Below are 27,720 nucleotides of genomic sequence, written 5' to 3'. Positions count from 1 at the left end.
CGCGCAGACGAAGTCGCGGGCAAAAGCTAGTAAACTAATAAAAGTTAGGATAACAAATAATACCAGCAATGAAAATAGTAAAATAGACATTTATTTCTGCTCAACTCTTATAATTGCAACATGATGAGTATTCACAACAACAAGGCCTAACTACAGGGCGCGCGCCCATTTGACACTTGGCACTAGCACCAATACCATCCGACCGTCAACATAAATTCAACCTTAACTTTCAGTAAATAAGGTATATTTTACACCAACCTCAATTATTTACACTCTTGCCTTACACTTTTAAGATGAATTTTGAAATAAATTTAGTGCACAATTGAGCTATATAAACCTTAAATTTGTTAACATTTTTGACGGTCGGGAAGCACCATAATACAATGTTATATTTAGCAATAGTTTTGTCGAGAGTCGACAAAAGATAAAGGCTCTCGATATAATTAATAATCATACCTTTTCCATGAGGATATTTTATGTGCAATATACACAGTTACATAAGTTTTAATGAATTTGGCCTTTTTTTATCAACTCTCGATAAAATAAAGGCACCGGTAACACTTACATTATTGTGCGTATCAAATATTTTACTATTTTCCATTTTGTAACATCACATTTTCTAATTTAAAAAAAGGAGTAAATATTTACAAAATAATATAAGATGAGCAGCTGTGTACACAGATTTCATTGCACGATTTATTAAAAAAAAATCTTTAATAGTCACACAATGGGACAGTGCCCTTAAAAAAATACAAGTATTTAATTTTGTGACCTTATTTTTTATTTATTTTTCTCCTACATTAGGCTTCAACAGTTCAGGCCCGTTCATATATCTTTATTTCAACAAAAATATGTTTTTTATAACCACAAGCCAGCCTGGGCGAATTAGTCATAGTTTCCCATTATGTGACATAATTATAAACAACTATATTTAGTAGGAAAGCTTAAAGCGGTGGTAAAAAAAACACCAAATAGCAGCCGAATCGGTATGGGAACACCAGTCACGGTCGGATAGTGGGTTGATTTTACTTTGATAATTATCATTTTTTTTTTATATTACGTCGGTGGCAAACAAGCATACGGCCCGCCTGATGTTAAGCAGTCTCCGTAGCCTATGTACGCCTGCAACTCCAGAGGAGTTACATGCGCGTTGCCGACCCTAACACTCCTCTCCCCCGAGCTCTGGCAACCTTACTCACCGGCAGGAACACAACACTATGAGTAGGGTCTAGTGTTATTTGGCTGCGGTTTTCTGTAAGGTGGAGGTACCTCCCCAGTTGGGCTCTGCTCTAGATCTGGAATGACATCCGCTGTGCAGTGCCCTACCACAAAAGCGAGATGTCATTCACAGTGCCCATACCTCTCTTGCGGCACACTTTGATAACTAATTTTACGAATTCTCGAATGAATGCCTGCAAAAAATAGCAGTAAGGTACATTTTTTCCGCTACTGTATATCATAACTTAATGTAATTTGAATGAGGCGCAGTAATTTACAAAGTACAATCAACCTAGCTACATTTACTACATGAAGTTTATATACCGACGGAGACCGATGGTCCCTTATCGCTCGGCCCTCCACTTAAATGTCAACAGCGGCAAATGTACACGTTATTATCCAAAAGCGACGCAACTCATGTCACCGTTTTGCGAATTCGATATTGTTTGCAATGTATTTAGGTGTTTTATACTTACTTAGAAACAGTGTAAGGTTTAAATGGTAGTTTTATTTGTGGAGACGAAAAAATATACATATTACGGTTACGGAAATAGAAGTTTATACAAAGTGTTTTTTTTTTTCTCAACTTTAGCCATACTATGCGAGGTGAATTTAAAAGTTTTATCGAATAACTTTTATTATTTAAAGTAACCCGAAATCACGAAAAAAAATGGCTCTCCTATATGTATAAAACATCGATATCAAGATATCAGCAGCCGAAATGTTTCAACAGACAATTTTTTCACGATTTCGTGGTGTAAAGTATGGCTAATCTTGTATATAGACTAAATAATAGACAATATTCGTACAAATTAGCGTGATTCCTATCTCTGTCTCTTTCCATTAAGAAAATCAAATAGTTTCCAGAGTTACGTCACAATTACAGTTAACATCAGTTAATTATCGAAATAAAATTCAATAAATACAAAGCTCCATACAAAGATGAAATAATTTACACAAATCATCAAATAAAATGAAAAAAACAAGCATCATACAAATTATAAAAAAAACACATACATTGCCTTGTCATGATCTTCTAAATCCTAAAATATACGCCATCTTAAATTAATAGAAAAAAAAAGAAAATCCTCATAATACTATTTCGCTATAATACTTACTGCCGAGTGACAGGACCTGTCAGATGACAGTTGCTTATGACATGACTAGCTGTCAATAAGAACTGTTAGATATCATTGGAGTGATTCGTGATTGTGCTGGATTGGTTAGTTTTTCTGAAAGAGATCTCTAGGATACTTTTTTTTTTTTAATATGTATCCTAGTCTGAATAAATACGACAATATTTTTTAATGTTGTACTATAAATAGGAAGACATTAGGATAATAAAGACAGGAATACGCGTATTATCAATATTTTAGATGGAATTTTGACAGCTGATGTCGACGGTGCTGTACGTTCCCTTACAGCATTAAGTAACTAGCGCTATCGTTTGACAGTCCAGTCACCACAAAACGTAGGGTGACTCCTATAGTTATTGGCCACTACATAGTAATTGGCCACTCCTTAGAAATAAAACAGAAACAAGCCAATATACGTATTATTGTTAAGAGTGGCCAATAACTATAACAGTAACCCTTTAACGGCGTATAGCGTTATCTATTTCAGATCTCAAATTATTTTGGTGTACAGTCGCCATCAGATATATCGGAGCGGCCGAGGTGCTAAAAAATATCTGAACATGCACTCTAACGCCTTGACAATAGTGTCGTGTTCAGATATTTGTGAGCGTCTTGGCCGCTCTGATATATCTGATGGCGACTATGAGCGTTTTAGTATTCCTTTCCTTAAAAGCGTTTTAATTTGCTATGTTTCACTTATTTAATAATTGAGAATTCTTAAGTCTATCAGAACCAATCCAGTACATATCAACTAGTAATATGTATCATTGTTAAATCATAATACACCTTATGTTAACAAAAGTGGTTCAGTACTGTCAAAATCACAATAAAAATGACTGATTATAACTGTCAAAGTAGTAAAAACGGCGGACGCCAGAATAAGTGTTATTAAAACAAACAGCAAACTTAGATTATTTATAAGAATAATAGTATTATAATAGAATAACATATTAACAATACTCTTAGAAAATGTTTTTGTTCAAAATAAAGCTTTTTATATATTTAAACTGTCAACCAAACGAGTTACATGCCATTGACAATCTTTTCGTTTTCTTTTTTTATTCTGATCGTTTGGCTTTTGAGTGTTGCCGACATTTATGTATAGTTTAAATTTCTAAGAGTATTATTAACATGCAGTAATAGTTATAGTTAATAATGCATTGAGCCAGCAAATTAGAAGCGTAACGCCTTAGTAATAGGGTTTAGAACATAAGCACCGAGTTACTGGACTCTTAACACTAAATACCGAGAAACGCCGGGTATGATGACTGATAAATTAATGAAAAGAAGAACGAAAAAGTTACATCCATAACGTGGTCACTTAGTAAAATAAGAAAGAACACATACATTATTTTACAATTAAATATGGACGAAAAAAATAAAAACTAGTATATGTTTAACTTTACTACAACGCAGTTCAAATTTAAATACTACCAGTGATTTCTTGCATAAATAAATTTACAAAATAGTATAATATATTGTAGGAGTTATTGATAATTCATTACATATAGGTACTTTTTAAATTATAAGTCATCATACTTTACGTTACGAATAATCTTAGTAAACGCAATTGCATACAAATCGAATAAATAAACTAATTATTTCAAATACTTTGACAATCTCTGATTTTGACGACATTGCAATATGAACGTAAAATTTAAAAATTATTCGAATAAGACCATTGTAACAAAGGTAATTTAAAAGCTCATAAGTTTTTTTTTATATTAATAATCATTAAGATATCTCAACCTTTTGTCCAAAATACAGTTACAAAAATATATAAGAACATATCATAAGATTCATAAGACTTTGTCAAGGCCTATGTTAAGTAAAACAGCTTTAAATCTAGAATTTAAAGTCCATAATGCAATGTCGACATTATTATAAAACTAAATACATGTGAATGATACTGAAACGTTGAATAAAGATATCATAAAACCCTAGATGGGACAATAAGATATATTCATCAGTTGTCAGTTGAAACATTTGAAAAATTATAGGGTTTGGGAAATATAGATTTTTAGAAGTGCCTTAGCGCCAAAAGTGGCGAATTGTAAAACCTACGGAACACTAAATGCAAAAAAATCATCACCAATTTGTTCTTTTTTTTAACTTTTGTGACGTCATCAAAATGGCTACTTTGTATAGTGTAAATAAGGCACATTATTGCGTATCACTCGCTAACCTTAATATTTACAATGTTATTTAATAAATAAAAATATACTAGATTCGGTTAAGTATACAAATAATTTCGAAAAGTCAAATGGAACCGATAAAAACAGACTAAAACGTTATTATTTGAGTCGTTTAGGCAAAACAATATATGTATTTATGACATAAATTATTGATAATTATCAAAGTAAAATCAAATTATCAAAGTTATGGTACCGATATTGAATTGTAAAATTATTTAAATACCTGACCGAATTTATTGCATATTGGAAATTACATCACACACCTGTCGTCCAAAGAGAAAGTACATTATTTATTTAAACTTTACTGCACAAAAATGTGTATGTAAGATTAAATACATTTATTGCATAGATAATTTATCAGAGACTGTTATTTTTAATAAAAAATACAGAGATAATAATTATTATTAATCATATTTCATTACTAGTAATATTTAAAAACGTTTATTATAGCACAAACACATTGTATTTTCTTCAGGACGACAGTAAGGTTTGAGATGTTTCCACCAACGCTTGGCATTGCTATCAAACTAACACCAAAAATACCGTCCTCGTATTTATTTTTAGTTATCGAAACAATGTCAAATATAATTTTAGTAAAATAAAAACGAACGTTACTTCAACAAATCAGATATCAAACTTATTACCGAAATCCGTGAGATGTCACTAGCAGTTGGTATAGAAAAAAAGCGAGGCCTGTACCGGACAGGGCATCCCTTTTTATCAACTAAATCGTCCTAAAAATCTGAACGAACTCGTCAAAAATGTTATTATATTTTTAATTTTATTTTATAAAAAAATACACATAACAAAAGTCTCCCTGTTGTATAGCAATCAAATATGTTTAGCCAGCGACACCTTTTGTAACAGACCTCGTTTGTCCCAGCCGTGCTCACACCTCATCGGGCGCCATGTTCTCGGTGTGGTTGGGCTGCGGGGAGGGTTGGGGGGAGGGCTGCGGGGAGGGGGGCGCCTTCACGGTGACCTCCTTCACGGTGGCCTCGAGCGCTCTGATGCGGTTCTCTTGTTTCACTATCACGGATTTCAGTTTCCGGATCTCGTCCATTAGGTCGGAGAGCTGTTTCTCCTGTGGAAACGAGGAAGGTTTTTTTTAAAAAAACGTACTTATATGTATTTACAATGGACAGAACGAAAGAGAAGTCTGCCTACTAAAATTGTATAGTTGTAAGTAAGTAAGTAAATACACTTTATTGCACCACAAAAGAAAAGTCAATAACACTACTTGTACTAATATAAGGTGACTTGTGTAAGCGAGATGCAGTTCTTGGGTTTGATGCTCTTTCGTAACGCTTTCTCTAGTCATCTATAGACACATATCATATGTTGTTATTCACTATTTTCTTCTCTTTCGCTCCAGCTAAAGCTTTAGCCTTCTTATGAAGGATATGTTCCTAGTGCTTACCCGTTTTTTGGTCCTACTTCTTAACCCTTTTTATACTTACAATGACGGCAGTAACAGCCGGCGGAGGCGTCGCGCTGGCCGGCGTGACGCACTGACTGTCGTCCCTCTTGTGCGCGGGCGTCGGGGACCTGTCCTTGTCTCGCTCCTTCTCCTTCGCACCCGCGAGGGCGTTGGCCTTCTTGGTGACGTGGAGTTGGGTCGCGGTGCGGCCCGACACGTAGCCGCCCTGTACGACAAGAGCACGCTCCTGTAGTTGGTTAGGGGACTCCCTAGCTTTAGCATCTGTCTAGGTTCGGGTTTGTTGGCGGTGGTGGTGAACTTAAGGGTCCTCGTGTGTGTGAGGAATAAATAGTTCATTTAAAATATGTAATATAAAATAATTTGATTTGACTAATATGTGAAAAGCATTTTAATAACTACAAAATCCTAAAGTATTTTAGATACAAAATCAAAACAATAGCTAGCCTACAACTACAAGGTGGCTTTTTAGGGTTCCGTACACAAAGGGTAAAAACGGGACCCTATTACTAAGACTTCACTGTCCGTCTGTCACCAGGCTGTATCTCATCAACCGTGGTAGCTAGACAGTTGAAATTTTCACAGATGATGTATTTCTGTTGCCGCTATAACAACAAATACTAAAAAGTACGGAACCCTCGGTGCGCGAGTCCGACTCGCACTTGGCCGAGTTTTTATATTATCACGTGTGTTCGTAAAAAATTGGAAAGACGCCAATTCGAATCCGGCCACAGGTACTGGGGGCCTAGGTTGGCTTTAAGGGCGATAAAATTATTATGAATTTAAAATATTGCTTTGTCGCCCGAGGGGATAAACAAACATTACAGCATATAACACAGTAATTAAAAAAAAAGGTGTGCAATAAATACACTTCGCGGTATTTGTCCAAATATTAGTGTCACATCTCTTTCCTTAATATAGCCAAAACGCAAACACAGGGAAGTATGTATGGATGGCCATAAAGGCTATTCATCAAAACTATTGTTAGTTCAAACTCTAATTAATATATTATTATAAAATCCATAGTTATTACATAAACAGTAAACACACACACACACGGGAAAATTAGGAAGTTAGAGGAAGCCAACAGGTTGGAGCCAGACAAATGCTATCATAACAACAACTGTCTCTTTCTTCACGGTCATTGTATTGAACCAAAGAAAGAGAGATCTAATCAGTATTCCATAGTTACGTAGAGAAGGTTGATTATTAATGGTCTCATTCCACATTATGTGTAGGTTGGTTGACTTGGTTGTAGAAGATGTAGATAAAATGACATACAACCCTTTTTATCAACCTTTTCTAGTTAACAAGAGAGTACAAAACTAAACACATTCCATTAGTTTTCAAAAAATCATGAGTCTTATAATCTTGGTGTTATATCAATGCACTTTATAAAACAAAGTCCCCCGCCGCGTCTGTTTGTATGTATGTATGTTCGCGATAAACTCAAAAACTACTGAACGGATTTTCATGCGGCTTTCACCTAACAATAGAGTGATTATTGAGGAAGGTTTAGGTATATAATTTGTTAAGGGGATCCCATGCCCCAATGACCTTCGATTTGAATCCCTTAGTTTTCTAATGTTTTTTGTAGCTTATCATATTAACAGCAACGGATTTTAGCAATATAGTATCCCATATTTACTTCAAAGTTCAGTTTTCGAAATATTTGGCATCAAAGTTGAACAATTTTAGGCCAAAAAACTGGTTTTCTGGTCATAACTTTTGTGTTAATTAGTTTAAAATTAAAACCTTAGACAAATTTTTAGAGACGTCTAAGACCAACCCAAACATGTAGATTTCGTGTAAGTAAGATCTTTCACAGCAATCGAGATACGAAAAAAGTGTTTTTTTTAGACAATGTTTAAAACAATCATAAATAAATAAGTATTCATTTTTTTCACAATCCGGTAGACAAAAATGAAGATAAAAGATTGAAGAACCGATAGCCGCTTGTCTTATAATTCTATATGTAGTGCAAAAGTTGGAGATACGATTCAAAACTTGTCAAAAATCGATGAAAACCTCAGGTAGCCCCTTAAGGTTTTGTGTAACCCGTGCGAGGCCGGGGCGGGTCGCTAATCACAAATAAAATTTTGATAATTATCAAAGTAAAATCATAGTCGCAAACGCAATTTTATACTTTTATTACCATTGAAATTGATAACTGTCGCATGTATCACGAATGAAGTTGTGATAATTATCTTATCAAAGTAAAATCGAATGCACCCCTACACTTTTGTTTTTGTTATTTACAAGTAGAGCTTAATGACTAAATGATATGATTAATTAACTTTATTAGAATGCCCAAATGAAAACTTACCTGTATAATGTTAGTAAACAACCATGGCTACAAAAACAAACCTTTGACGATGTTGTGTATTGATTGAGGTTGTAAGAGCTTATTACACTATCCTAATTTAGTGACTAACAAGAGGGACACCGCTATACATGAGACGCGATAAGAGATACATCCTATCGTTTCTCACGTATAGCGGCGTCCCTATATATAACCCTGGCGTGGAATGCCACGACACGAAAAAATACGTGTCTCACGTTACTTTACCGTGGAATGACCCGTTCTAGGAACTTTATTAGATTATAGAAATTAACTACACATGCGATACATGTGAATTTATTTCTTCTTTCTATTACTATTCGAGTAAAATTTGTTGTTTACGTTCCACGAATAAAACCGTCAATATATGGGGCATTTTCTATGAAAAGGGACCTTGTTGTCGATGGCGCTTACGCCACACGGCGTCGAGCGGCATTGTATTTAAATCGGAGCATCGTTAATAATGACGTAAGCGCCATCGACAATAAGGTCCCTTTTATAAAAAATACCTCATATCCTCTCTATAAACGATTCATAGGGTTCTTCGGAGATTTGTATCACTAAGCCTCGTGAACGTCAGCTGCGGTTCCGTGGGTCGGGAACAGTTGGTTTCCCTAGTTCACGACTCACGAGAAGCTGTTGCCACTTCATTTCGGTGGTACCACTGGTACCGCCACAAGACGGGGCTACCATCTATCCTGGGTGGGCCGGGCCGCAAAGACCTCCTAATGGACCGCGAGCCAGGCGCAAATTTCGTCAGTCATCGCCTCCCGGGCGAAAACTCGTATAGCGGTTAACGGCTATGTATGATGAACCCTCGTGAACGTGGGTTGAGGAATGGCAGCCACCGAAACGCGTAACACGGTCTTTCCACGGCGATACAACCGGCTGACGATTTGTTTTATTAACAATAGCAACTACCATCTGACAAAGTATCAAACGGGAGGCGATGACGCCGATGACTGAAAATAATTTTCTTTTTTACATGTTCATATGCCCAGCTGACGGTCTTTCCACAGCGATACAATCGGCTGACGATTTTGTTTATTCACAATAGCATCTAAACTATCATCTGACAAAGTATCAAGCGGGAGGCGATGACTAAATTTTTTTATAGACTTCATTTGCTGCCATTCCTCAACCCACCAACGAAGCGGCAGCTGACGTTCACGAGGGTTCATCATACCACTATACGAGTTTTCGCCCGTCTATAATGTCAAGTGATACCTCGTAACGGGAATGTTGGGGTACCTTGAGCGACATGGTGCAGGGCTCCGCGTCCTCGCCGCCGGCCCACTCGTCGGCCGTGAGAGAAGCCTCATCGCTGAGCGTGTCGGGGTACAGGTCCTCTTGGAACAGCTCCGATTTTCGGGGCACGGTCATTGATACCACCTGGAAAAAAAAATCTTTTAACAAAACTCATTTTACAAAATAGCTTATAATGCCAACATCAGTAGTTCCACTTTTTCTAACATTATTTTTTGTAGAGCAACCGCAAGTAAAAATGCATGTGACAAAAAATTCATACCTAAATAAATAACTAAAATCCTCCTCCTCCGAAATTTTGCAAATAACATTGCAAATTTAGTTACAGTAGAAACCGTTTTATTTTATTTTATTTAACCGTCTTATCCGTCCGTCGGTTTTTTTTTTAATTTACCGTTTAATATGAATTCAAATTCAAATGTTTTATTCGTGATAAACTTAAAACTAAAATTACATACAAAAGTATACTAAAGCTATAGAAACTTATAAAATAAGTAGGAGTTGAAGTTTACCACGAAATGGTCTCGCCTCAGCATAATGCTGACCCGAAGGTCAGCGCTGATCTTCCGGCGGGACCATTTTGGGTCACGATCGCAGCCGTACGACACGGCCCAGCCATAAGCTGAACGCAGCCTTTGCAGCAGCGACCAGCGCCATCTTGTCTATTGTCTATGGCAGTACTTGCTATGACTTAATATGACTCCGCTTATACTGACCAACCGCTCACTATGACGTAATTTTTGTGTGAAGTTTGGTTTTCATATAAAATTCTTTGTGACAAAGTCGGATAAGATGTCTTCGCTTATAGTGACAAACCGCTTACTATGACCTATAAATCCTATTTTCATGAAATTATGTCCGGTTATACTGACACATTCGCTGGTTTTCGTAGCCGTCCTCACATTTTAATTCCCTGCGAGAACGTTTGAGGCGTGCGTGACGTGTAAGTTGTTTTAGGTTTGATTCTTGATACAAGGTTAATAAAACTCATCTCTCACAAAGGAATTTGAGATTCATTTGAAAAAATTACCAAAAATAAGATGTTAATCAACTATTTGCAGAAATCGCGAAGCGTCTGGTTGACGTAACTGGTGACCGAAGAGCTGGCGGCTTCCTAGCACAACGTATCAGCATTGCGATACAGCGAGGAAATGCCGCCAGCATCCTTGGTACAATGCCTCAAGGGCCTATTTTAGATTTAAGCTAGTTATTAATTTCGTTTACGTAGTACCACTGTAAATAAAGAGTTTTTAAAACTATGGTTTATCTGACATCAGCTTAGTATGACGTTATTTGTCACTTCCTTTCAATGTCGTTATAAGCGGATTCTACTGTATATTCATTCGAGCAAGATTTAAAGTACGTAAACAAAACATTTAAAACCGATATTGTTACCTGACACAGGCCCGAGTTGTTGAGCCTGTAGAATTTGGCAATTTCACACGTCGCGACATCGCAACCACGTTTAGGCATGATGCCGATACCTAAAACAATAATGACCATCATATCACCTTGCACACGCATTTTTCATGTCAATGTCATGCCAAACTTATGCATTTGTTTGCAACAGTTAATTTATATATCCAAAATTCTTCCAAAATACTGGCCTAACCAACAATCCTCTATTTGCATTCAAATTACAACATTGAAAATAAGAATGATATGTCCATTACTGGTACCTGTCAGTTTAAAGTGTCCAACACTGGTTGCGTTGTTTTATTACATCTTTATAGGATATATCAGTCTTATAAATTTATAATCGACCTGAACTTCAGCTTTCTCACATTTATAGGGTTTATTGGTTACAAACCTCTTTGCGGGTCTGGCGTTTGGAAGGTGTTGATGTAGTGCACGAACGGCGGTTCAGGCGTTACCTGCAAAAATGTGAATTAAATGTGTAAAAAGGCTGTAGGTAGGTATTACATTTAGTACTTGTATCAACGAAAGTTTTCTTGGGTGTGATACAATTCATTTTTTACCCAAAAAGAAACAAAAAACCAGTCAAGTGCGAGTCGGACTCGCGCACCGAGGGTTCCGTACTTTTTAGTACTTGTTGTTATAGCGGCAACAGAAATACATCATCTGTGAAAATTACAACTGTCTATCTATCACGGTTCATGAGATACAGCCTGGTGACAGACAGACGGACAGGGTACGGAACCCTAAAAAAGAATTCAAAAACGCCGCTGAAGTTTCATTTCAAGTCCAATCCCTCGCTACTTTCTCGAGCCCCACCCACCTCAAAGTACCGGATGACCGAGTCGCCCTTGCCGCAGAGGTAGATGAGGTTGGTGTCGGGGTCGTAGAGCGGGAACATGACGCCGTTGCTGGTGTCGATCTCCACCGTCACGATGGGCTCGCCGAGCGCGTCCGGGGTGCGCAGCGAGTATTGCCGCTCGGACATGCGACTGAAACTGTTGAAAGGAAACAAATTATTAAAAAATATACCAGTGTTGGACAGTTAAAGCTGACAGGTACCAGTGATGGACACTTCATTATTTCAATGGTTATTGTAAAATTAATTGTATTGTTACAAAATTACGTCCTGAGTTATAATGTTTATTAAAATACTTATTTAAATTTTCAATTACAGGTAGAGGTAGCTTTAGTTAAGGGATAGCGACATCATTCTTAAGAATCCTGTCTTAAAATTCTATTTATCTTCAGAACTTCAATAAATAGTACCATATAAATATACCGTTTCGTCATGTCCGTCTGTCTGTCCGTATGTTTTGTTAATTTAACTACGTGTGACGTTTTAAATATGAATCTCTTACCCGGTTGTAAAGACCAGTCCATGTTTTAGGAAGATGGCGCGCGAAGCCTTACTACCCTCGTGCGCTATCGCCTCCGCCTCCACCTCGCCCTTGCGTGGGTCGATGATGCTGCAACAAACAATAGTTTACATTTTCCACCCCGCATTTTAAGTTAAGTACTGAGTATCTGTTCTGAGATTGAATTTCTTGTAGCTTCGGACTTAATTGGTCCCGCTATCTTGCGCGGGTACCATTTTCGGGTAAAATAGTCGGACGCGTCCGCGTCTGTAAGCGTTCATACTATTTTTCAATAGGGGGTCCACCCGCTCCGTACACTCGCGCAACACAGCGGAGGCAATAAAAATTCAACAGGCTGCGACAATAGTAGATTGTACAGTCACCTGCAACAATATGTTACTCTTCAAAGGCCGCAAAAATATAAGACACGCTCTTATGGCTCTACAAATAAGACCGTTACAGATATTTTTGCGGCCTTCGAAGAGTAATATATTATTGCAGCCATTGCAGTTGACTATACAACAAGGGCATAAAGCGATCCTCGCCGACTATATTGCCTCGGATAAAAATGGCCATTTATGCCACAGAATAACTAATAGTACTACCGTACAGAAAATTCACTCCTTCACAAAAGTCAGATTTAGGTATAAAATTATACCTATACTCGCCGCCTGCAAGCAAAATTGAAACTTATAACCGCGCACGAACCGTGAATCTTCTTTGTGCGCCGCAGTTTTATGACCGAGCTGCGAGTGTCGGCACGGGGTTGTCACTTGACAAGTTTTTGTACCTATACCTACTGATTTATTATTTTTAAGATAAATATGTAGGAATTACAAACGTGATTGATTCTGTAAACATATTTTTTTTATCCGGAGATAGTATGTCTGATTCTCACGGAAGTAGGTATGCCACAGAAGTACTTATTCCTTTTAAAATATGTCGGTCAATATGGTCCGGAATTTAAAAAAAATGTTATTTCTGCTTCCTTGTTCTTCCGTTTATTCAGACATCCGTAACCAGAACTATAGTGTTTGTTAAATTGGTAATTATACAACACCTATTGTAAACACCCGCTCGGCAATGCCCTTGCATACACATTAAGTTCACTTCCACAACAGTAATCCAATAGCCTTCCGCCATCGTACCATAGACAGTGACACTTCCTTCTTTACGGCTTTGCCGCCAACACAAGGACACACGAGACGGCGTATGTATGCTATTTAAGCCACTCGCATAATCGCATACAATACAAGAACAATACCTATAGATTTAGGTTTGGAAGGCATTATGTATTTTCAATTTTGCGCGAGTCGAGCGGCAGTCCATTGCCATACGCCTGCCCGGGAGGCGCGCCGGCCAAATGTACCTAAACTGCGAAGTAACACCCCCCTGTTTATGCCTACATTATATATGTATGATTGTGAGTAAAATATACAAAAATATCCTATATTATAGGTAATTTAACCGTATTTATTAAATACTACTCGTAAATAGTAGTCGGTTGTGTCGGGGGCGCTCTGGCACGGCTGGCGGTTTGTATGGCAGATGCAGGACTTTATTGCCAAGTCAATAAGGGTCGTAATAGATGAGTTTACTTTATGCACTAGAGCTTAAAAAGCGCTTTTGTCTATGCACGACTTAAAGTCGAACTTTACGAGCATAAGAAGTGAAAAAGTTATCTTTATCACGTTAAAAAAATCGTATAAGTACCGAATTTTCTTATCGCGGCAAGTGGTGAGTAGTTTGCTGCCGGTCCAGTTCCAACACGCCGAGTAGATGAGGTCGGGGTGGCAATCCAACGTGATCAGGACTTCCCCGGTACCCACGTTCCATATCGCGATCTGCAAGAACATGCCGATAAGTCAGATACGTAATAAATAAGTTCCGCCTAAATTATACTCATGGACAAAAGGGGAACACAAATAAAATAATCAAATTTAAACTATCGTGAGACATAATATTGTCTTCGGTTACCGCGATAGTTGCTCATGAAATAAAACTATGAAAACGGATTATATCGCGTATATTGAATTTATAATACATCCCGACGTTTCGAACCCTTTACAGCGTTCGTGGTCAACAGGTGACTGAGGAAAAACTACAAAGTATAGTTATAGTCTATGATGGTTCATTATTTTTAGTATGTGGGTATTTTTGCACTTTGTAGTTTTCCTCAGTCACCCGTTGACCACGAACGCTGTAAAGGGTTCGAAACGTCGGGCTGTATTATAAATTCAAAATACGCGATATAATCCGTTTTCATAGTTTTATTTTATCGTGAGACATACTAACTTAGCTAACTTTGCGATTTCACTAACGTACTTTTAGTCACTCGCGCGACGTGGTTCGGAGAGCCTAGGTCTCCATTTTCAAGCACTAACGGTGCCGAGTGAGTAGCGGTCACGACGGCTCTCCGAAACATGTCGCGCGAGTGACTAAAAATACGTGAGTGAAACCGCTAAGTTAGCTAAGTCACAAATACATGGATTACAGCACCTAAAGTAATTTTAAAATTAGTAATTTAACTTCTTTTGCGTTTCGCTAAATATGTCCATGATCCATGAGTGTATAACTGTCAGCGGAAAGTCCAAGAGGGTCTACCGCGAACATCCAAGCTCGCAAATCGCGGGCATCTTTTTCTTTTATTCCAAATAATTCGTAATTAGAGTGACAGAGAAAGATGCCCGCAATTGGCGAAGTTCGGTGTTCGCGGTATGCCCTCAGGTCTAGCAGAAGTCTTTAAGACGCTCCTATCGTATACTGCCGGTCAATCTACCTGCCACCCTGCCAGGATACGTGAGTGGAGCGTGTGTTCGATGTAATTGAGCAAATTGCGAACCTCCATGGCTTTGTGACTACTTAAAAACAATAAAAATACATCAAAATAATTTGATTTGTTCCCTATATAGTTGGATATCAGAACGTTTCTGCTTGTCATATCCAGCGGGGTAACGTGACACTCTGATACCCATGTTCTACCTTCCACCAGATCTACAGAAGTCAGCTATGATTCGACAATTATTACCTGATTGTCAGATCCAGCTGTTAACAGAACGTTCTGCGCTGTCGGGTGCCACAGAACGAGACCGACTCGCCTCTGGTGAAACACCAAGTCTACCACTGGCTCCGTCAGCGTCCGCGATAGGCCGCCATCGGGAATTTGCCATACCTGAAATTATGAATTAGCAATTGTACAAAATTACATTATCAGCGATGATAGACGATGACTGGCGGGCACGATAGTGTAGAAGACATACCCGGTAGTCCCCGCCTGCGACCCGTGAGTTATCGGTTTTTTGGGCACGCATCAAAGGGATCAAGGGAATAACCGGATGATTACGTTGTACATGCGATCATGTGGATGCTTGCACGATGATCTTGCCGAAGTAGACGATGATAGGTACTATCAACGATCATCGCCGATAGTGTAGAGGGGGCATAATCAAACAGCATACGCATCCGATCCAGATTTGTGTAAAATTTTACGATTTTAAGGTACTATTATTTAGGTAAATTTAAAGATGAATGAAGCATCCCACCGGGCCTGAGGATTAGGAAATTGGCCGTGTTGTACGTGGCCCAAAATGGTCCCGCCGGAAGATCAGCGCTGACTTTCGGGTCAGCATTATGCTGAGGCGAGACCATTTTCGTGGTAAATTTTCTCCTACCTAATTTATAAATTCCTATAGTTTTAGTTATACTTCTGTATGTAATTTTAGTTTTAAGTTTATCACGAATAAAACATTTGATTCTTGATTCTTGAAAAGTAATAAATATTCAAACTGTCGTCTAGAACTTTGTAAGAAAATTATCATTCAAATCTCATCCCAAGTATCGCATCTGGAATGATTACTTCGACAACGCAATATTTAGTGCCAGTGCCACTGACATTGTATAAATTGTATTTGTGTCCAACATTGGGTCTGCTGCCTATCCCATGCCCACCACTGGGTTTGTTAGGTTTACCTTCACGACGCAGTCTCAAGAGTCAATAGCAATGACATTGTCTTTGTGGGTGCACGAGGTGATGTCCAACACTAAGCCTTTCTGTCCAACAGTAGGTCTGCCTGCTGAGTTGGGATATGCCTACCACTGGGTCTCCAGAGTTGGGGTATGCATACTACTGGTTCTGTTAGGTTTACCTTGACGACGCAGTCTTCAGAGCCACTGGCGATGACATTGTCGTTGTGGGGGCACCAGGCGATGTCCAATACTGGGCCTTTGTGACCTCCAACCAGTGGGTGATCTGCTGGGATACGGCCGACCTGAAACAAGTTGATAAACACTTTTATATCACTCTTAATTTAAAAAAAAAATACTTATGTCTTTCTACGCTAGGACTTAAAGATGTTAAAGTAACAAATAATACATAAATATTGTCTCCTCCGGTTACCGCGATAGTTACGCGATAACCAGATAATAAGAAGAAGAAGAAAAAGAAGAGGAAGAAGAAGAGGAAGGAAGAAGGAGAAGATATAATCAGATTTTATAGTTTCATTTCAAAAAAAAAATACCTTAACTGGCAACGGTTTTATTCATTTTCATAACAATATTTCGGCTAAGGAATGGAATGCGCTCCCGCCATCTGTATTCCCTGATCAATATGACCTCGGTCTCTTTAAAACAAAGAGTGAATAGGCTGTTACTGAACCGGTGAGCTTCATCTGAGGCCCTGTCTTCACTTTCCATCAGGTGTGACTAGGGCCAATCGCCGATCAGTTTATAATAATAATAATAAATGAAAGCTAATGTAATTTAGATATACATATTTTAGTTTTCATCATTTTATTTAATACCTATAACCTTTCACCTTGTCTCACTTTGTAAATGGAAATTAATGTTTGTTAAAATAATTTAACACTGGGTTTAGAGTTGGAGTCTAGAAAAGGACGATCTGAGTGTCCCTTAAGGCACGCGTATGTAAACAAGCAAGTCAAGTGCTAGACCGTCGCGCGCAGATAATTAGCTGCTCGCTAATGAACTTTCGCTGTTAAGCCGAGAAAGTTATTAAACTGGGATTCTGTTTCTGAGATTTGCAGTTTTGACTGAGATCTTGATCTTTTTGACACCCAAGGATAACTGGCGATATGTTTTTGTTTGTTATGGTTTACCCTTTTCTAGAGTTTTGAATGATTCACGGTTAGTCTCACTAGACTTACATTCCAGGCCAAAACTATAGAAACAACGTTGTTTTCTTTAATATACCCAAACCCAAAAGATTAAAAGTACACGCTTAATATCAAAACATCCTAAAATATTGTCAAAAAGCTAAAAAAATAAAGTAGGAAAAAGTTACATAATTATACCTACCCTTTAATTACATGACAAAATGTTGAATTGGCAACTATCACAGCCAGAGTAATTTACTTTTAAAATGTTCTATTGTTATTTTTACCAAATTGTCAATTAGTAGTATATAATCCATCGCTTAAAATATCACACCTTTTCTATTGAAATACAAGCTTGTTTCCATACTTTTGGCCTTGGGTGTACAAATAATACAAAAGGTAATCACGGTCTATATCCCGGTCAATATAAGTCTAGTACCCCTTTCTAGCCCAAAGCGCCGTAAAATAGGACTAATTGACTGAGCAAGCACGAAGCGCGAGCGGAACGTGAACATTTCATTTCAGCTTGGGTAAAAATGATTTCGCCTGCCCGGCTGCTTTACAAATCGCAGTACCTAACCACATCTCGTGAAATTTTGTAAGCAGGTTCGGCGATGATGTTTCTACACGTCCACATTCGAAGAGACCTATTACATTTTCTAAGTGTGTGATATCTAAGTGTAGCTCATTCGTTGATAACCAAGCTCTCCAATGTGTCCTAGGTTACAATAAGATGTTTTAGTTTTGCGTAGGAAATGAAGCAGCGAATTTAAGACATTCCGAGTCATTTAGGTCTTTGTAATATTAGCAAGGACGAGTATAGAAAGTTGGCAGCTGCGTTTTGGGGTCAAACCCAGAATAAGCGCAGGTACATTAAATACAAGGATATTTTTAAACTACGCAAAATATTCACAAGTGGTTTGGTAGCCGAGCGGTGTAGCGTGCGGCTTCCAAACCGGACGTCTAGGTTCAAATCGAACCCTGTACAGTTCACAAACATCTCGACAAGCCAACGTTCCAAAAATATACCATTTTATTTTCACCACACCAACCGGTAAAGGCTCTCGATTGTTCAAAAGCTTAAGAGAAAGTTCCATTTTATCCACATGTGGGGCAAAGTAATCAAATGCAAATTTTGAGTTGTGAATGTCAAATAAATTACAAATAAATGTTTTTAAATATTTATCATTCAAAATCATCATTTAAACAATACAAAAGGTAATCACGGTCTATATCCCGGTCAATATAAGTCTAGTGAAACTAACCGTGAATCATTCAAAACTCTCATCATTTAAAAGTCAATTCTAGGAAACAACTCAAAATTTGCATCTGATTACTTTGTCCCACATGTGGATAAAATAAAATGCAACTTTCTCATCAGTTTTTGAACAATTAAGAGAACCTTTACCAGCTGACAATACCAGGACCTCAATAGTACCAGGACTACAGTCAGACCTAGCTAACTCAGCATGAATAGCAGTAACTAAGTGCCAGTTGCACAATCCACAGTTGACAGACTGATCAACGTCACCCGGCGCGCCTCGGCGGTTTACTATGAAACTTTCCATACAATAAAATTTTGCGAACTCTTTAAGGATGACAAACAGTTAGGTGCAACCGACCGAAGTGTATTAGCTATGTCGTTACCTATCAAATCTTCCAGCGATTTGTACACCCGCTTCTCTTTTTTGACGCAGGGGGCATTTACGCATCTCACCCCCGGGCTGGGGAAGCCCACTGGGGGGTGGTATGTGGGACTCGCTCCACCCGTAGCTTTCTCTGCTAGCCAGAGGGAGGGGAGGAGAATACCCACTAACATCCCCTGCGGCGTCACCCTCTTTGCCATTAGGGGAGCGTCATGGGATCGCTTGCGGCATTCTATCCGCGACGCCCCCCGATACTGTAAATAGTGTAAATGACCCTCTTAGTCTCCTCTGTTCGTCTGTCTAGCAACTGGCTGTATCTGAGGAGCCATAATAGATACAGTATAGAAACTTCCACGAAATGTGTTCCCCTTTCCTTTATAAAATTAAGGGAGACGGTCATTAAAAAAATCTCGCATGACTCGTAACAAGAAAAGATGGAATCCGGTCGGGCGCGAGTCGCTTTTAAGAAGAAAATTAAAACAGTGTTCAAATGTGTGGAATTACACGTAACCCTTAGGAACTTGGCTGACTTTTGAAATATTTTTTGCATTTGAAGTGTGTGTAATTGTGTAGGTACTCGTGTAATCGGAATGTAACGCGAAACCGTGCAGCGCGCAGTTTCCCGCTTTTCTCGGCGCGCGTGGGCGGCGTTTCACAACACGACTATTTGTAGCATATGATATGATAACGTAAGGGTCTCCAAACGGCGTATCCACTAGTAAACGGTAAAGTGCGAGCCGGACTCGCGCGCCGAGGTTTCCATAACTTTTTTAGACGCGCGTGGGCGGTGTTTCACAACACGACTATTTGTAGCTTATAATATGATAACGTAAGGGTCTCCTAGCGGCGTATCCACTAATAAATGGACAAATCATAACAAAAATAGTACTGCTTTCTTATTTTCTTATCTCATCTCTATTGTACACAAATATGTTCCGGTAACTAGCACAAATCTGTAGCTTATGATAACGTAATGGATAGAGTCACTGGAGTGTCACACCTCACTTCTCTTATTACTCTGTGCTAACTGCTATTTCTACTTATGCCACCGAAGCCTAATGCCAGCACCACACTGCGTTGTATTTGGCAAATATTCGTGTTGCATCCCTTTTCTTTTGTATGTCAAAGGAAAGAGATGCAACACGAATGCCACATAAGGCGAAGTGTGGTGCCAGCATAACATTTACACAGTTTTTTGAATAATATTCGAGGCAAATGAGCAGATGCATTGCCTGACGGTAAGCGATTACTTATACTGTCGCCCATGGACACCTGCAACACCAGAGGGGAGTGAGATGCAGCCTTTAATATGGGAGTGCGATCTTTTCTTGAAGGGCTGGAAGTCGTATCGGTAAAATTGCACGTGGAAAGCTGTAACTACAAATGTATGTTTCCTACAGTGTTTTTCCTAACCTTAGCAACAATCAAGGCGGTAAAAAAAAACTTGCTGTTTCATACCTCTTATAGTTGGCTGGATTGAAATGTTTTCTATGGTAGGTACAGCTTTTTCTGCGACTAAAAGATTTGCCACACTGGATGCGGTCAGCGGTCAGGTCAAACCCGCATTATGTATGAAGAACATCGACCTTTGAAGTTGAAGTTTGACCTGACCGCTGCCCGCAGAACGCATTCAGTGTGGCAAATCCTTTAGTGGTACCTATAATATTTTGCGATTACGGGATTACCTGTAGATACATTAATTTCGCAGATTATGACTAAGGGTTCTCGTGATAGACATAGCGTAAAATTGGGTTTTCTGATACATTCAGGTAATCTCACTGTATAAGAGTTACAAGAAAGAAATGCTCAAATATAACTCATTAAGCACTCCAATCTGTTTAATCAGGCTGGCACATGCTTGCATTATTAGTTTGTTATATTTTTAAGACAATGATACGCCATTGTCATTCAGCCAAGCTGCTAATCGATTGGGCATTCTGCATATATGATTCATACTCGAACTTCGTAGTAGCAAAGTTTTCAAAAGAAAAGACAGGCCCGCTCATATAACATGCGCACCAACGAACATGTGCTCGAACGCGATTTGCGCACCAACGATCTGGCCCACTTCGTAAGGCCTGTCTTTACGAAGTAATATATAAGTCAATGCGTAATTGCGTAGTAAAATAATTTTTTCGACGCAAAAATATTTCGGATACAAAAGTAGAATGATTGGGAGTAGGTTGGCCAATTTAACGGTCATTTTATTACCTGCGACGTATAAACGGAGACAGTTGCTTTTATTTTAAATATAATTCATACTTCCTTTAAAAAAAGACCACTATGCCAAACCAAACAGACAAAAAAATCCTAAGGCTTAGAACACACTGCGATTAATTTCTTGCGGATTCAGTGTTATTACTTGCGGTTTCAGTCTTGCAATTGCGTGCGCCTATGAAGCATGCCGTAATTGCCGTACCTTATACTTTTTGCGGTTCCAAAACCGCAAGAAATCAATCGCAGTGCCTTCTAAGCCTAAAATTAATCTTATTATTACCTCAACAAAGGCAAAACATGAGTAACATGACAGATCGATTGAACAAGGGGCATTCTAAGTGACATTTTTGTAGGTATTCGTGATACAATAAGAACAAAAGAACTTAGTAAAAAGATCGTCGACGCAACCGGTGACCAGAGAGCTGGCGGCTTTCTCTCGCAGCGCATAAGTATTGCCATTCAGCGAGGGAATGCTGCCAGCATCTTTGGCACAACGCCGCGGGGGCCTTATTTAGATGTTTTTTAATTAAGAGTAGTTTTGTTTTTTAATTTTTATTATTTATAAGTTGTTATTCTTAGTTAGTTTTAGTTTTACTTTGAATTGAATAATAATATGTTGTACAAGTTGTAAAAAAAGAATCCAGATTTATAAGAACAAGGTTTAGTTCAGATCCGGATAATTACCCCAACAATATTTTCGGGCAGGGTAGTGGGACCGCTATGAAAGCTTGCGCTTAGCATGCCGTACGTTACACTTTTTGCGGTTCTGAAACCGCAAAAAAATAATCACAGTGCGTTTTCAGCCTATAATCATCATCATCATGTCAGCCGATAGACGTCCACTGCTGGACATAGGCCTCCCCCAAAGCTCGCCACTCCGACCGATCCTGTGCCGCTCGCAACCACCGAATTCCCGCGACCTTCACCAGGTCGTCGCTCCATCTTGTTGGAGGCCTACCGGCAGTTCGTCTTCCGGTACGCGGACGCCACTCCAGAACCTTCCGGCCCCACCGGCCATCAGTTCTGCGAGCAATGTGCCCCGCCCACTGCCACTTAAGGTTTGCAATTCTGCGAGCTATGTCGGTGACCCTAGTTCTACTGCGGATATCATCATTTCAGCAGCCTATAATACTATTCTAAAAGTCTAGAATTCTTCCCTAATCGGGTTAAAACCCGGAACCATAACTTCGTACGCAGTCACTATCACTAATTATCTAATATTCCAAATAGTCCAAATACTAGTTATCTTACGAGCAAACATGACATCAACAAATATTGTTTTCGTATGACCAATTGTTATTATTAGACGATCACGAGAATATCGTATATTTTTAGATCATAATGCACGCCAACTTAGTAAATAGAATTCGATAAAATATATCGTAAATACGCGATAAAAGTAATTGCAATGATTTTATATTGCCCTGGAGCCAATGTACAGTCGCCATCAGATCAGATATATCGGAGCGGCCAAGGTGCTCACAAATATCTGAACACACCTCTATTGTCGAGGCGTTAGTGTGTGTTCAGATATTTTTGAGAACCTTGGCCGCTCTGATGAATCTGATGGCGATGGTAACATTTCGTGTTAATTGCAGTGGAGACTGCAGGACCCTGGGGAACGGAGGCTGAGGCCTTTATAAAGGAACTCGGTCGCCGGCTTAGAGATGGGGGCTGCGATCCACGCTCCGGGTCTTATCTGGTACAGGGGATTTCGTTGCGTCAAAGATAGATATAACTCCGTAATAGATGGATACAGTGTAAGGAAAAAACGTGCCTCGAAAATTACGAAAATTTGATTCTCGATCAGAGGGCGCCACAAGTTTTGGCCTACTGTATAGAGGGCGTTGACGGTTTCGTTTGTTATTTATAATCACGCTTCCACGCTGTATACGCAATATATGCTGTATATGCATTTGTCACTTGACATAAAATTAAAACTTATGTGATGTATTTTTTAAACATATGTTTTAGTATAAGTAAAATAATGTCAATAATGTTACAACCGAGCGGTCATCAATGAACCTACATGACTCATGGCACCTGTACATTTTGCACGCTACTAAACTACGATCAAAACTCAACTGTAATACAATATACACACGGTTGAAACTTGGAGAAGTTTGAATTGATCTGCTTATTACTAAGGCGGCGTTTTGTTTAGGTGACTATATGGTGACTATATACTGACAGTCTGTTCGATATGGTACGAAGTAACTGATGTCAGAATCATGGGGCCTACCGCGAACACTGACGTTCGCAAATTGCGGGCATCCTTCTATTTTACTCCAACTAATGCGTAATTAGAGTGACAGAGAAAGATAGCCGCAATTTGCAAACTTCGGTGTTCGTACCGATTTTTGCTACGCCGTGCAGTGTCATCGCTTCGTTCATAACGTTCTGTATAAAAACGGAACCCAGCTTCCCACCTATTATTTACTAAGACTCCACTGTCCGTCTGTTCGTCTGTCTGTCTGTCACCAGGCTGTATGAACACTGTGAATCGTGAACCGTTGAAATGTTCACAGATAGCGGCAACAGAAGTACGGAACCCTCGGTGGGCGAGTCAAACTTGCACTTGTCCCGGTTTTTTTATTAACCTACTTTAGTGTCACACTGCTGGGCAAAGGCCTCCTATCGTTTTCTCCACTCGTCCCTGTCGATAATTATATGTTTTTTAGGGTTCCGTACCCAAAGGGTAAAAACGGGACCATCAGAGAATTATAAATATTGGGGTATTTCGGGCTCGGGATCAGCATAGCTTTATTAGGGTTCCGTACCCAAAGGGTAAAAACGGGACCCTATTACTTAGACTCCGCTGTCCGTCTGTCTGTCTGTCTGTCTGTCACCAGGCTGCATCTCATGAACCGAGATAGCTAGACAGTTGAAATTTTCACAAATGATGTATTTCTGTTGCCGCTACAACAAATACTAAAAAAAAACCAGAATAATATAAATATTTACATGAGGCTTCCATACAACAAACGTGATTATTTTTGCTGTTTTTTATCGTAATGGTACGGAACCCTTCGTGCGCGAGTCCGACTCGCACGGCCGGTTTTTTTTACCAATGGCGGCACCACGGGGTTTCTCGAGGTCTACAGTTCAAAGAGCTACTGTAAGTAACAAGTGTTGACAAACATTGTATGCCATCATTTGTGACGTTTTCAATCAAAAGGTACCACATTGTCGCTTACCATAAGGATGAAAATTGGATTGTATCTTTATACGAATAACCTGCCAGAGAGTCCTTTTGGCAAGCGACAATGTGGTACCTTTTGATTGAAAACAGCACATTTTACTATCAGTATCTACTTACCAAGACGATTCTAATGATAACAGCGCATAAACTCATGATTGTATTGTTTTAGGAATAATGTAGAGGTAGGGGTAAGCCAACATCAAGAAGCAAACACACAAAGTCTGTTATTGTCAGTTAAACTAAAAAACCGGACAAGTGCGAGTCGGACTCGCCCACCGAGGGTTCCGTACTTCTTAGTATTCGCTGTTACAGCGGTAACAGAAACACATTATCTGTGAAAATTTTCAACTGTCTAGCTATCACTGTTCATGTTCATGAGATACAGCCTGGTGAAAGACAGACGGACAACGGAGTCTTAGTAATAGGGTCCCTTTTTTACCCTTTGGGTACGAAACCCTAATAAAGCTATGCTGATCAAGGCTCGGAACCGGTTTTCTTCAAAACCCCGAAATAGCCCAATATTTATAATTCTTTGATGCTCTTTACGTAGGACTGAATCACGTATTTAGGTAACAACTTCGTATTATTAGATTGTCCCATTAAAAATGAAATAATAAACCAAAGAACGAAATGGAACTGGAACGTAATAATACCGGTATTTTTTGTATGAAGAAAAAACCGGTTCCGAGCCTATTGCTGATTCATTTTACAGTATATCTCATAGACACTATCGAAAGCACAAGTGCAGTGTAATGACACAAACAGTGTGTATTACGACACCCCATTGTCAGCCATAATGGTTGCACAATGTTATAATTTTCCCAGTATTGTGCTTTTCTCGACCAGGAATGCTTGCCACTATCTAGGTTTAAATCTAGTTAAACTATGTTGTTAGGGTTCCGTACCCAAAGGGTAAAAACGGGACCCTATAACTAAGACTCCACTGTCGGTCTGTCTGTCTGATTACTACTACTACTACTACATTCATATTTGTCATGCTACTTCAGTCAACCTCAGTACTTTTCGTACCGAGACTGACTGACATAGCAAGACACGTTCGTACGTTTCCGTGAAAATACGATGAAAAATAATTATGCACTACATCTGTCTGTAGCTGTACCTCCCATGAAGAAAATCATGTTGCTCAATTTTTCACTTATAAAATAAGTGCCTCATGTTAAAGTCTAATATCTCATGGAAATTTTGTATTCAAAATAGACATTAACATTTACCCGTGTTTCTCAAACCAAGTTTTACCTTACAATTAATAGAACCTTTATATAACAAAATAGTTTTGATGTCTCCTAAGGTATAGTTCTTATCAACGTAGAATGCTCAGCATGGCATTCACCTTCACTGATTACATACTAATGAGCCAAACAGTAGTCACCGTTACGAGATAACAACTTAGTTTGTCGCACCAAAATATACCTAAGTTTAATTACTAATTTTGAAATTCCTTTAGGTGCTGTAATCCATGAGTATATTTGAAAAAGTTTTAAATAATGCTTCATGCCTCCAGCTGAGAATGATGTTTGTTACTAGTGAGACCATTTGTACTGTAATATAGGAGAATAGATTCAGTAGTGTTACATTTGTTTATAAATTATTCACCGGTATAGACTACATATTAACTAATTTTGGACTGTGAACTGATTTATTTATTCTCATTTATATCCGTAATAAATGTAAATAGTCTTAACACTGCCCACAACATTAGATTTATTGCTAGATGCTTCACAGGTTACTATGTTATTTTTAGATTTAAAAATACAGTTAGTGATAAATGAAAGAGTGGACTCACCTTGTTGTGGGGCAGCACGATGAAGGCGCCGCCTCCCGCTGACTCCACGATGATGGCCAGGAACTTGGGGTTCACGGCGCAGAACGTCGAGTCCCAAGAACTCTTGGACACCCTAATATTATCGTAACACTGCTCCCGCTTGAGGGCTTGCCCGTACACATGGCGAAATTTAGAACTACGCACCACTCTAAACGACATCTGGAAAAGAAACACAGTCCGACTACAGCCAACGAATTTGTTTAAGTAATTTCATCTGTAACATAACCTATACGTATGACCTATATTTTGACACTGTTAACTTGTTAAGATTACCAACTCACTTTTATTTGTATATATCTATTATAGTATTTACACTAGAAAATGCAATGAAAACATTTGAATTTTACTCAATATTTAACAGAAAATAAAATTGAGAGCTACTAAGGAACGAAGGGGGGACGGTTGGGAGAACGAGCGAACTCCATATTTGGTAATGCCTACTGCCACAACATTTACTAACTTTATTTTTGCTTTTCTAATATGTTACCAATCTTGAAGGAGGGTTTTTATGGTTGAGTGACTAGTTTAAAATATACTAATTTAATTTATTTAATATTTTCGACCATATTAGAATAGAAAATCAAGTTTCCTTTTGGGTAAACTTTTCTTTATTTATGAACGCGCCTACTGAATGTCAGATTCAACAAATTAGTGGATGCGTTCATAACTAAACTCATGAAAATTTCAATCTTTGATCGAATTAAAAATCGAATCAACTCGATATACCTATAATTTAAAAATTTGTGACAGCTTACTTTAGGCACAATTCTCATAGGTGCAATTTTTCGAGCTAGATTTTTTTCAGCCTCAGGTGTTTGCGCGTGATAACTTCGACATCGTTCTCTTCCTAATCTCTTTGCAACCGGTGCACGAGATATATTTGGGCTCGTAAAGCTATTGTGCCTCCGCACTTCCTGAAAAATAGTTTAAATAATAAACAAATGTTAAAAATAGTATCTTTTGAACTACATATACATATATATGTGTTTATTAATTTCACTATAAATTTGTTAGACTAGAAAAAAAGTAAAAAACATTGTTTTAGAACTATAATTATAGCGTTACATTGCACAGGCAGTGGAAGGAAAAAGAGTAATTATAGTCGGTGCTTCAAAGGCGATAAATTGCTCTTTAGGGTTAAGTTCGTTTAAGAAAGCAAAGAACAATACAATACTCACCCCATCTACTTCCATGTTCATGTTCATCTTAAAATCTTTAACTTCTCTTACACTTAATTATATGTGAACTCAATCCAAATTTAAACACTAAGTATTATAGAAAAGGAATGATATAGCAGAAAATCTTTTATGGTCCACAGTTACGTAAGAATCAT

At 38.5% G+C, this 27,720-nt stretch overlaps 1 protein-coding gene across 4 annotated transcripts; it reads right to left on the bottom strand.

The window, feature by feature from the left end:
* Positions 1-69: 69 nt before the first annotated feature.
* On the bottom strand, positions 70-27,703 carry LOC134749919 (coronin-1C-A). 4 transcript variants are annotated; one of them, XM_063684933.1, is made up of 13 exons: positions 27,566-27,703; positions 27,143-27,301; positions 26,349-26,546; positions 16,514-16,636; positions 15,397-15,540; positions 14,082-14,212; positions 12,372-12,479; positions 11,834-12,008; positions 11,405-11,468; positions 10,990-11,078; positions 9,580-9,720; positions 6,010-6,216; positions 70-5,633 (listed from the first exon to the last, which is right to left on the bottom strand). In XM_063684933.1, the coding sequence occupies exons 1-13, from the start codon at positions 27,590-27,592 to the stop codon at positions 5,439-5,441; spliced, it is 1,761 nt and encodes a 586-aa protein (XP_063541003.1). In that variant the 5' UTR covers positions 27,593-27,703; the 3' UTR covers positions 70-5,438. The 4 variants fall into 4 exon arrangements, with proteins under 4 accessions (XP_063541003.1, XP_063541004.1, XP_063541006.1 ...); XM_063684934.1 differs by having other exon boundaries at positions 6,010-6,195; XM_063684936.1 differs by lacking the exons at positions 27,143-27,301; positions 27,566-27,703 and adding an exon at positions 26,848-27,032.
* Positions 27,704-27,720: the final 17 nt, after the last annotated feature.

Source organism: Cydia strobilella, chromosome 19 (genome assembly GCF_947568885.1).
Source record: "Cydia strobilella chromosome 19, ilCydStro3.1, whole genome shotgun sequence".
NCBI classification, from domain to species: Eukaryota; Metazoa; Arthropoda; class Insecta; order Lepidoptera; family Tortricidae; genus Cydia; species Cydia strobilella.
This window is presented reverse-complemented; position numbering and strand designations above follow the sequence as displayed.

Excerpts from the sequence above, each read along its gene's own strand:
- LOC134749919 (XM_063684933.1), bottom strand. The coding sequence starts at position 27,592 with ATGAACATGAACATGGAAGTAGATGGG. Across the intron at positions 16,637-26,348 it reads TCGTGCTGCCCCACAACAAG|GTCGGCCGTATCCCAGCAGA; the intron begins GTGAGTCCACTC and ends AACTTGTTTCAG. Across the intron at positions 9,721-10,989 it reads ACAACTCGGGCCTGTGTCAG|GTGGTATCAATGACCGTGCC; the intron begins GTAACAATATCG and ends TTTTTTTTCCAG.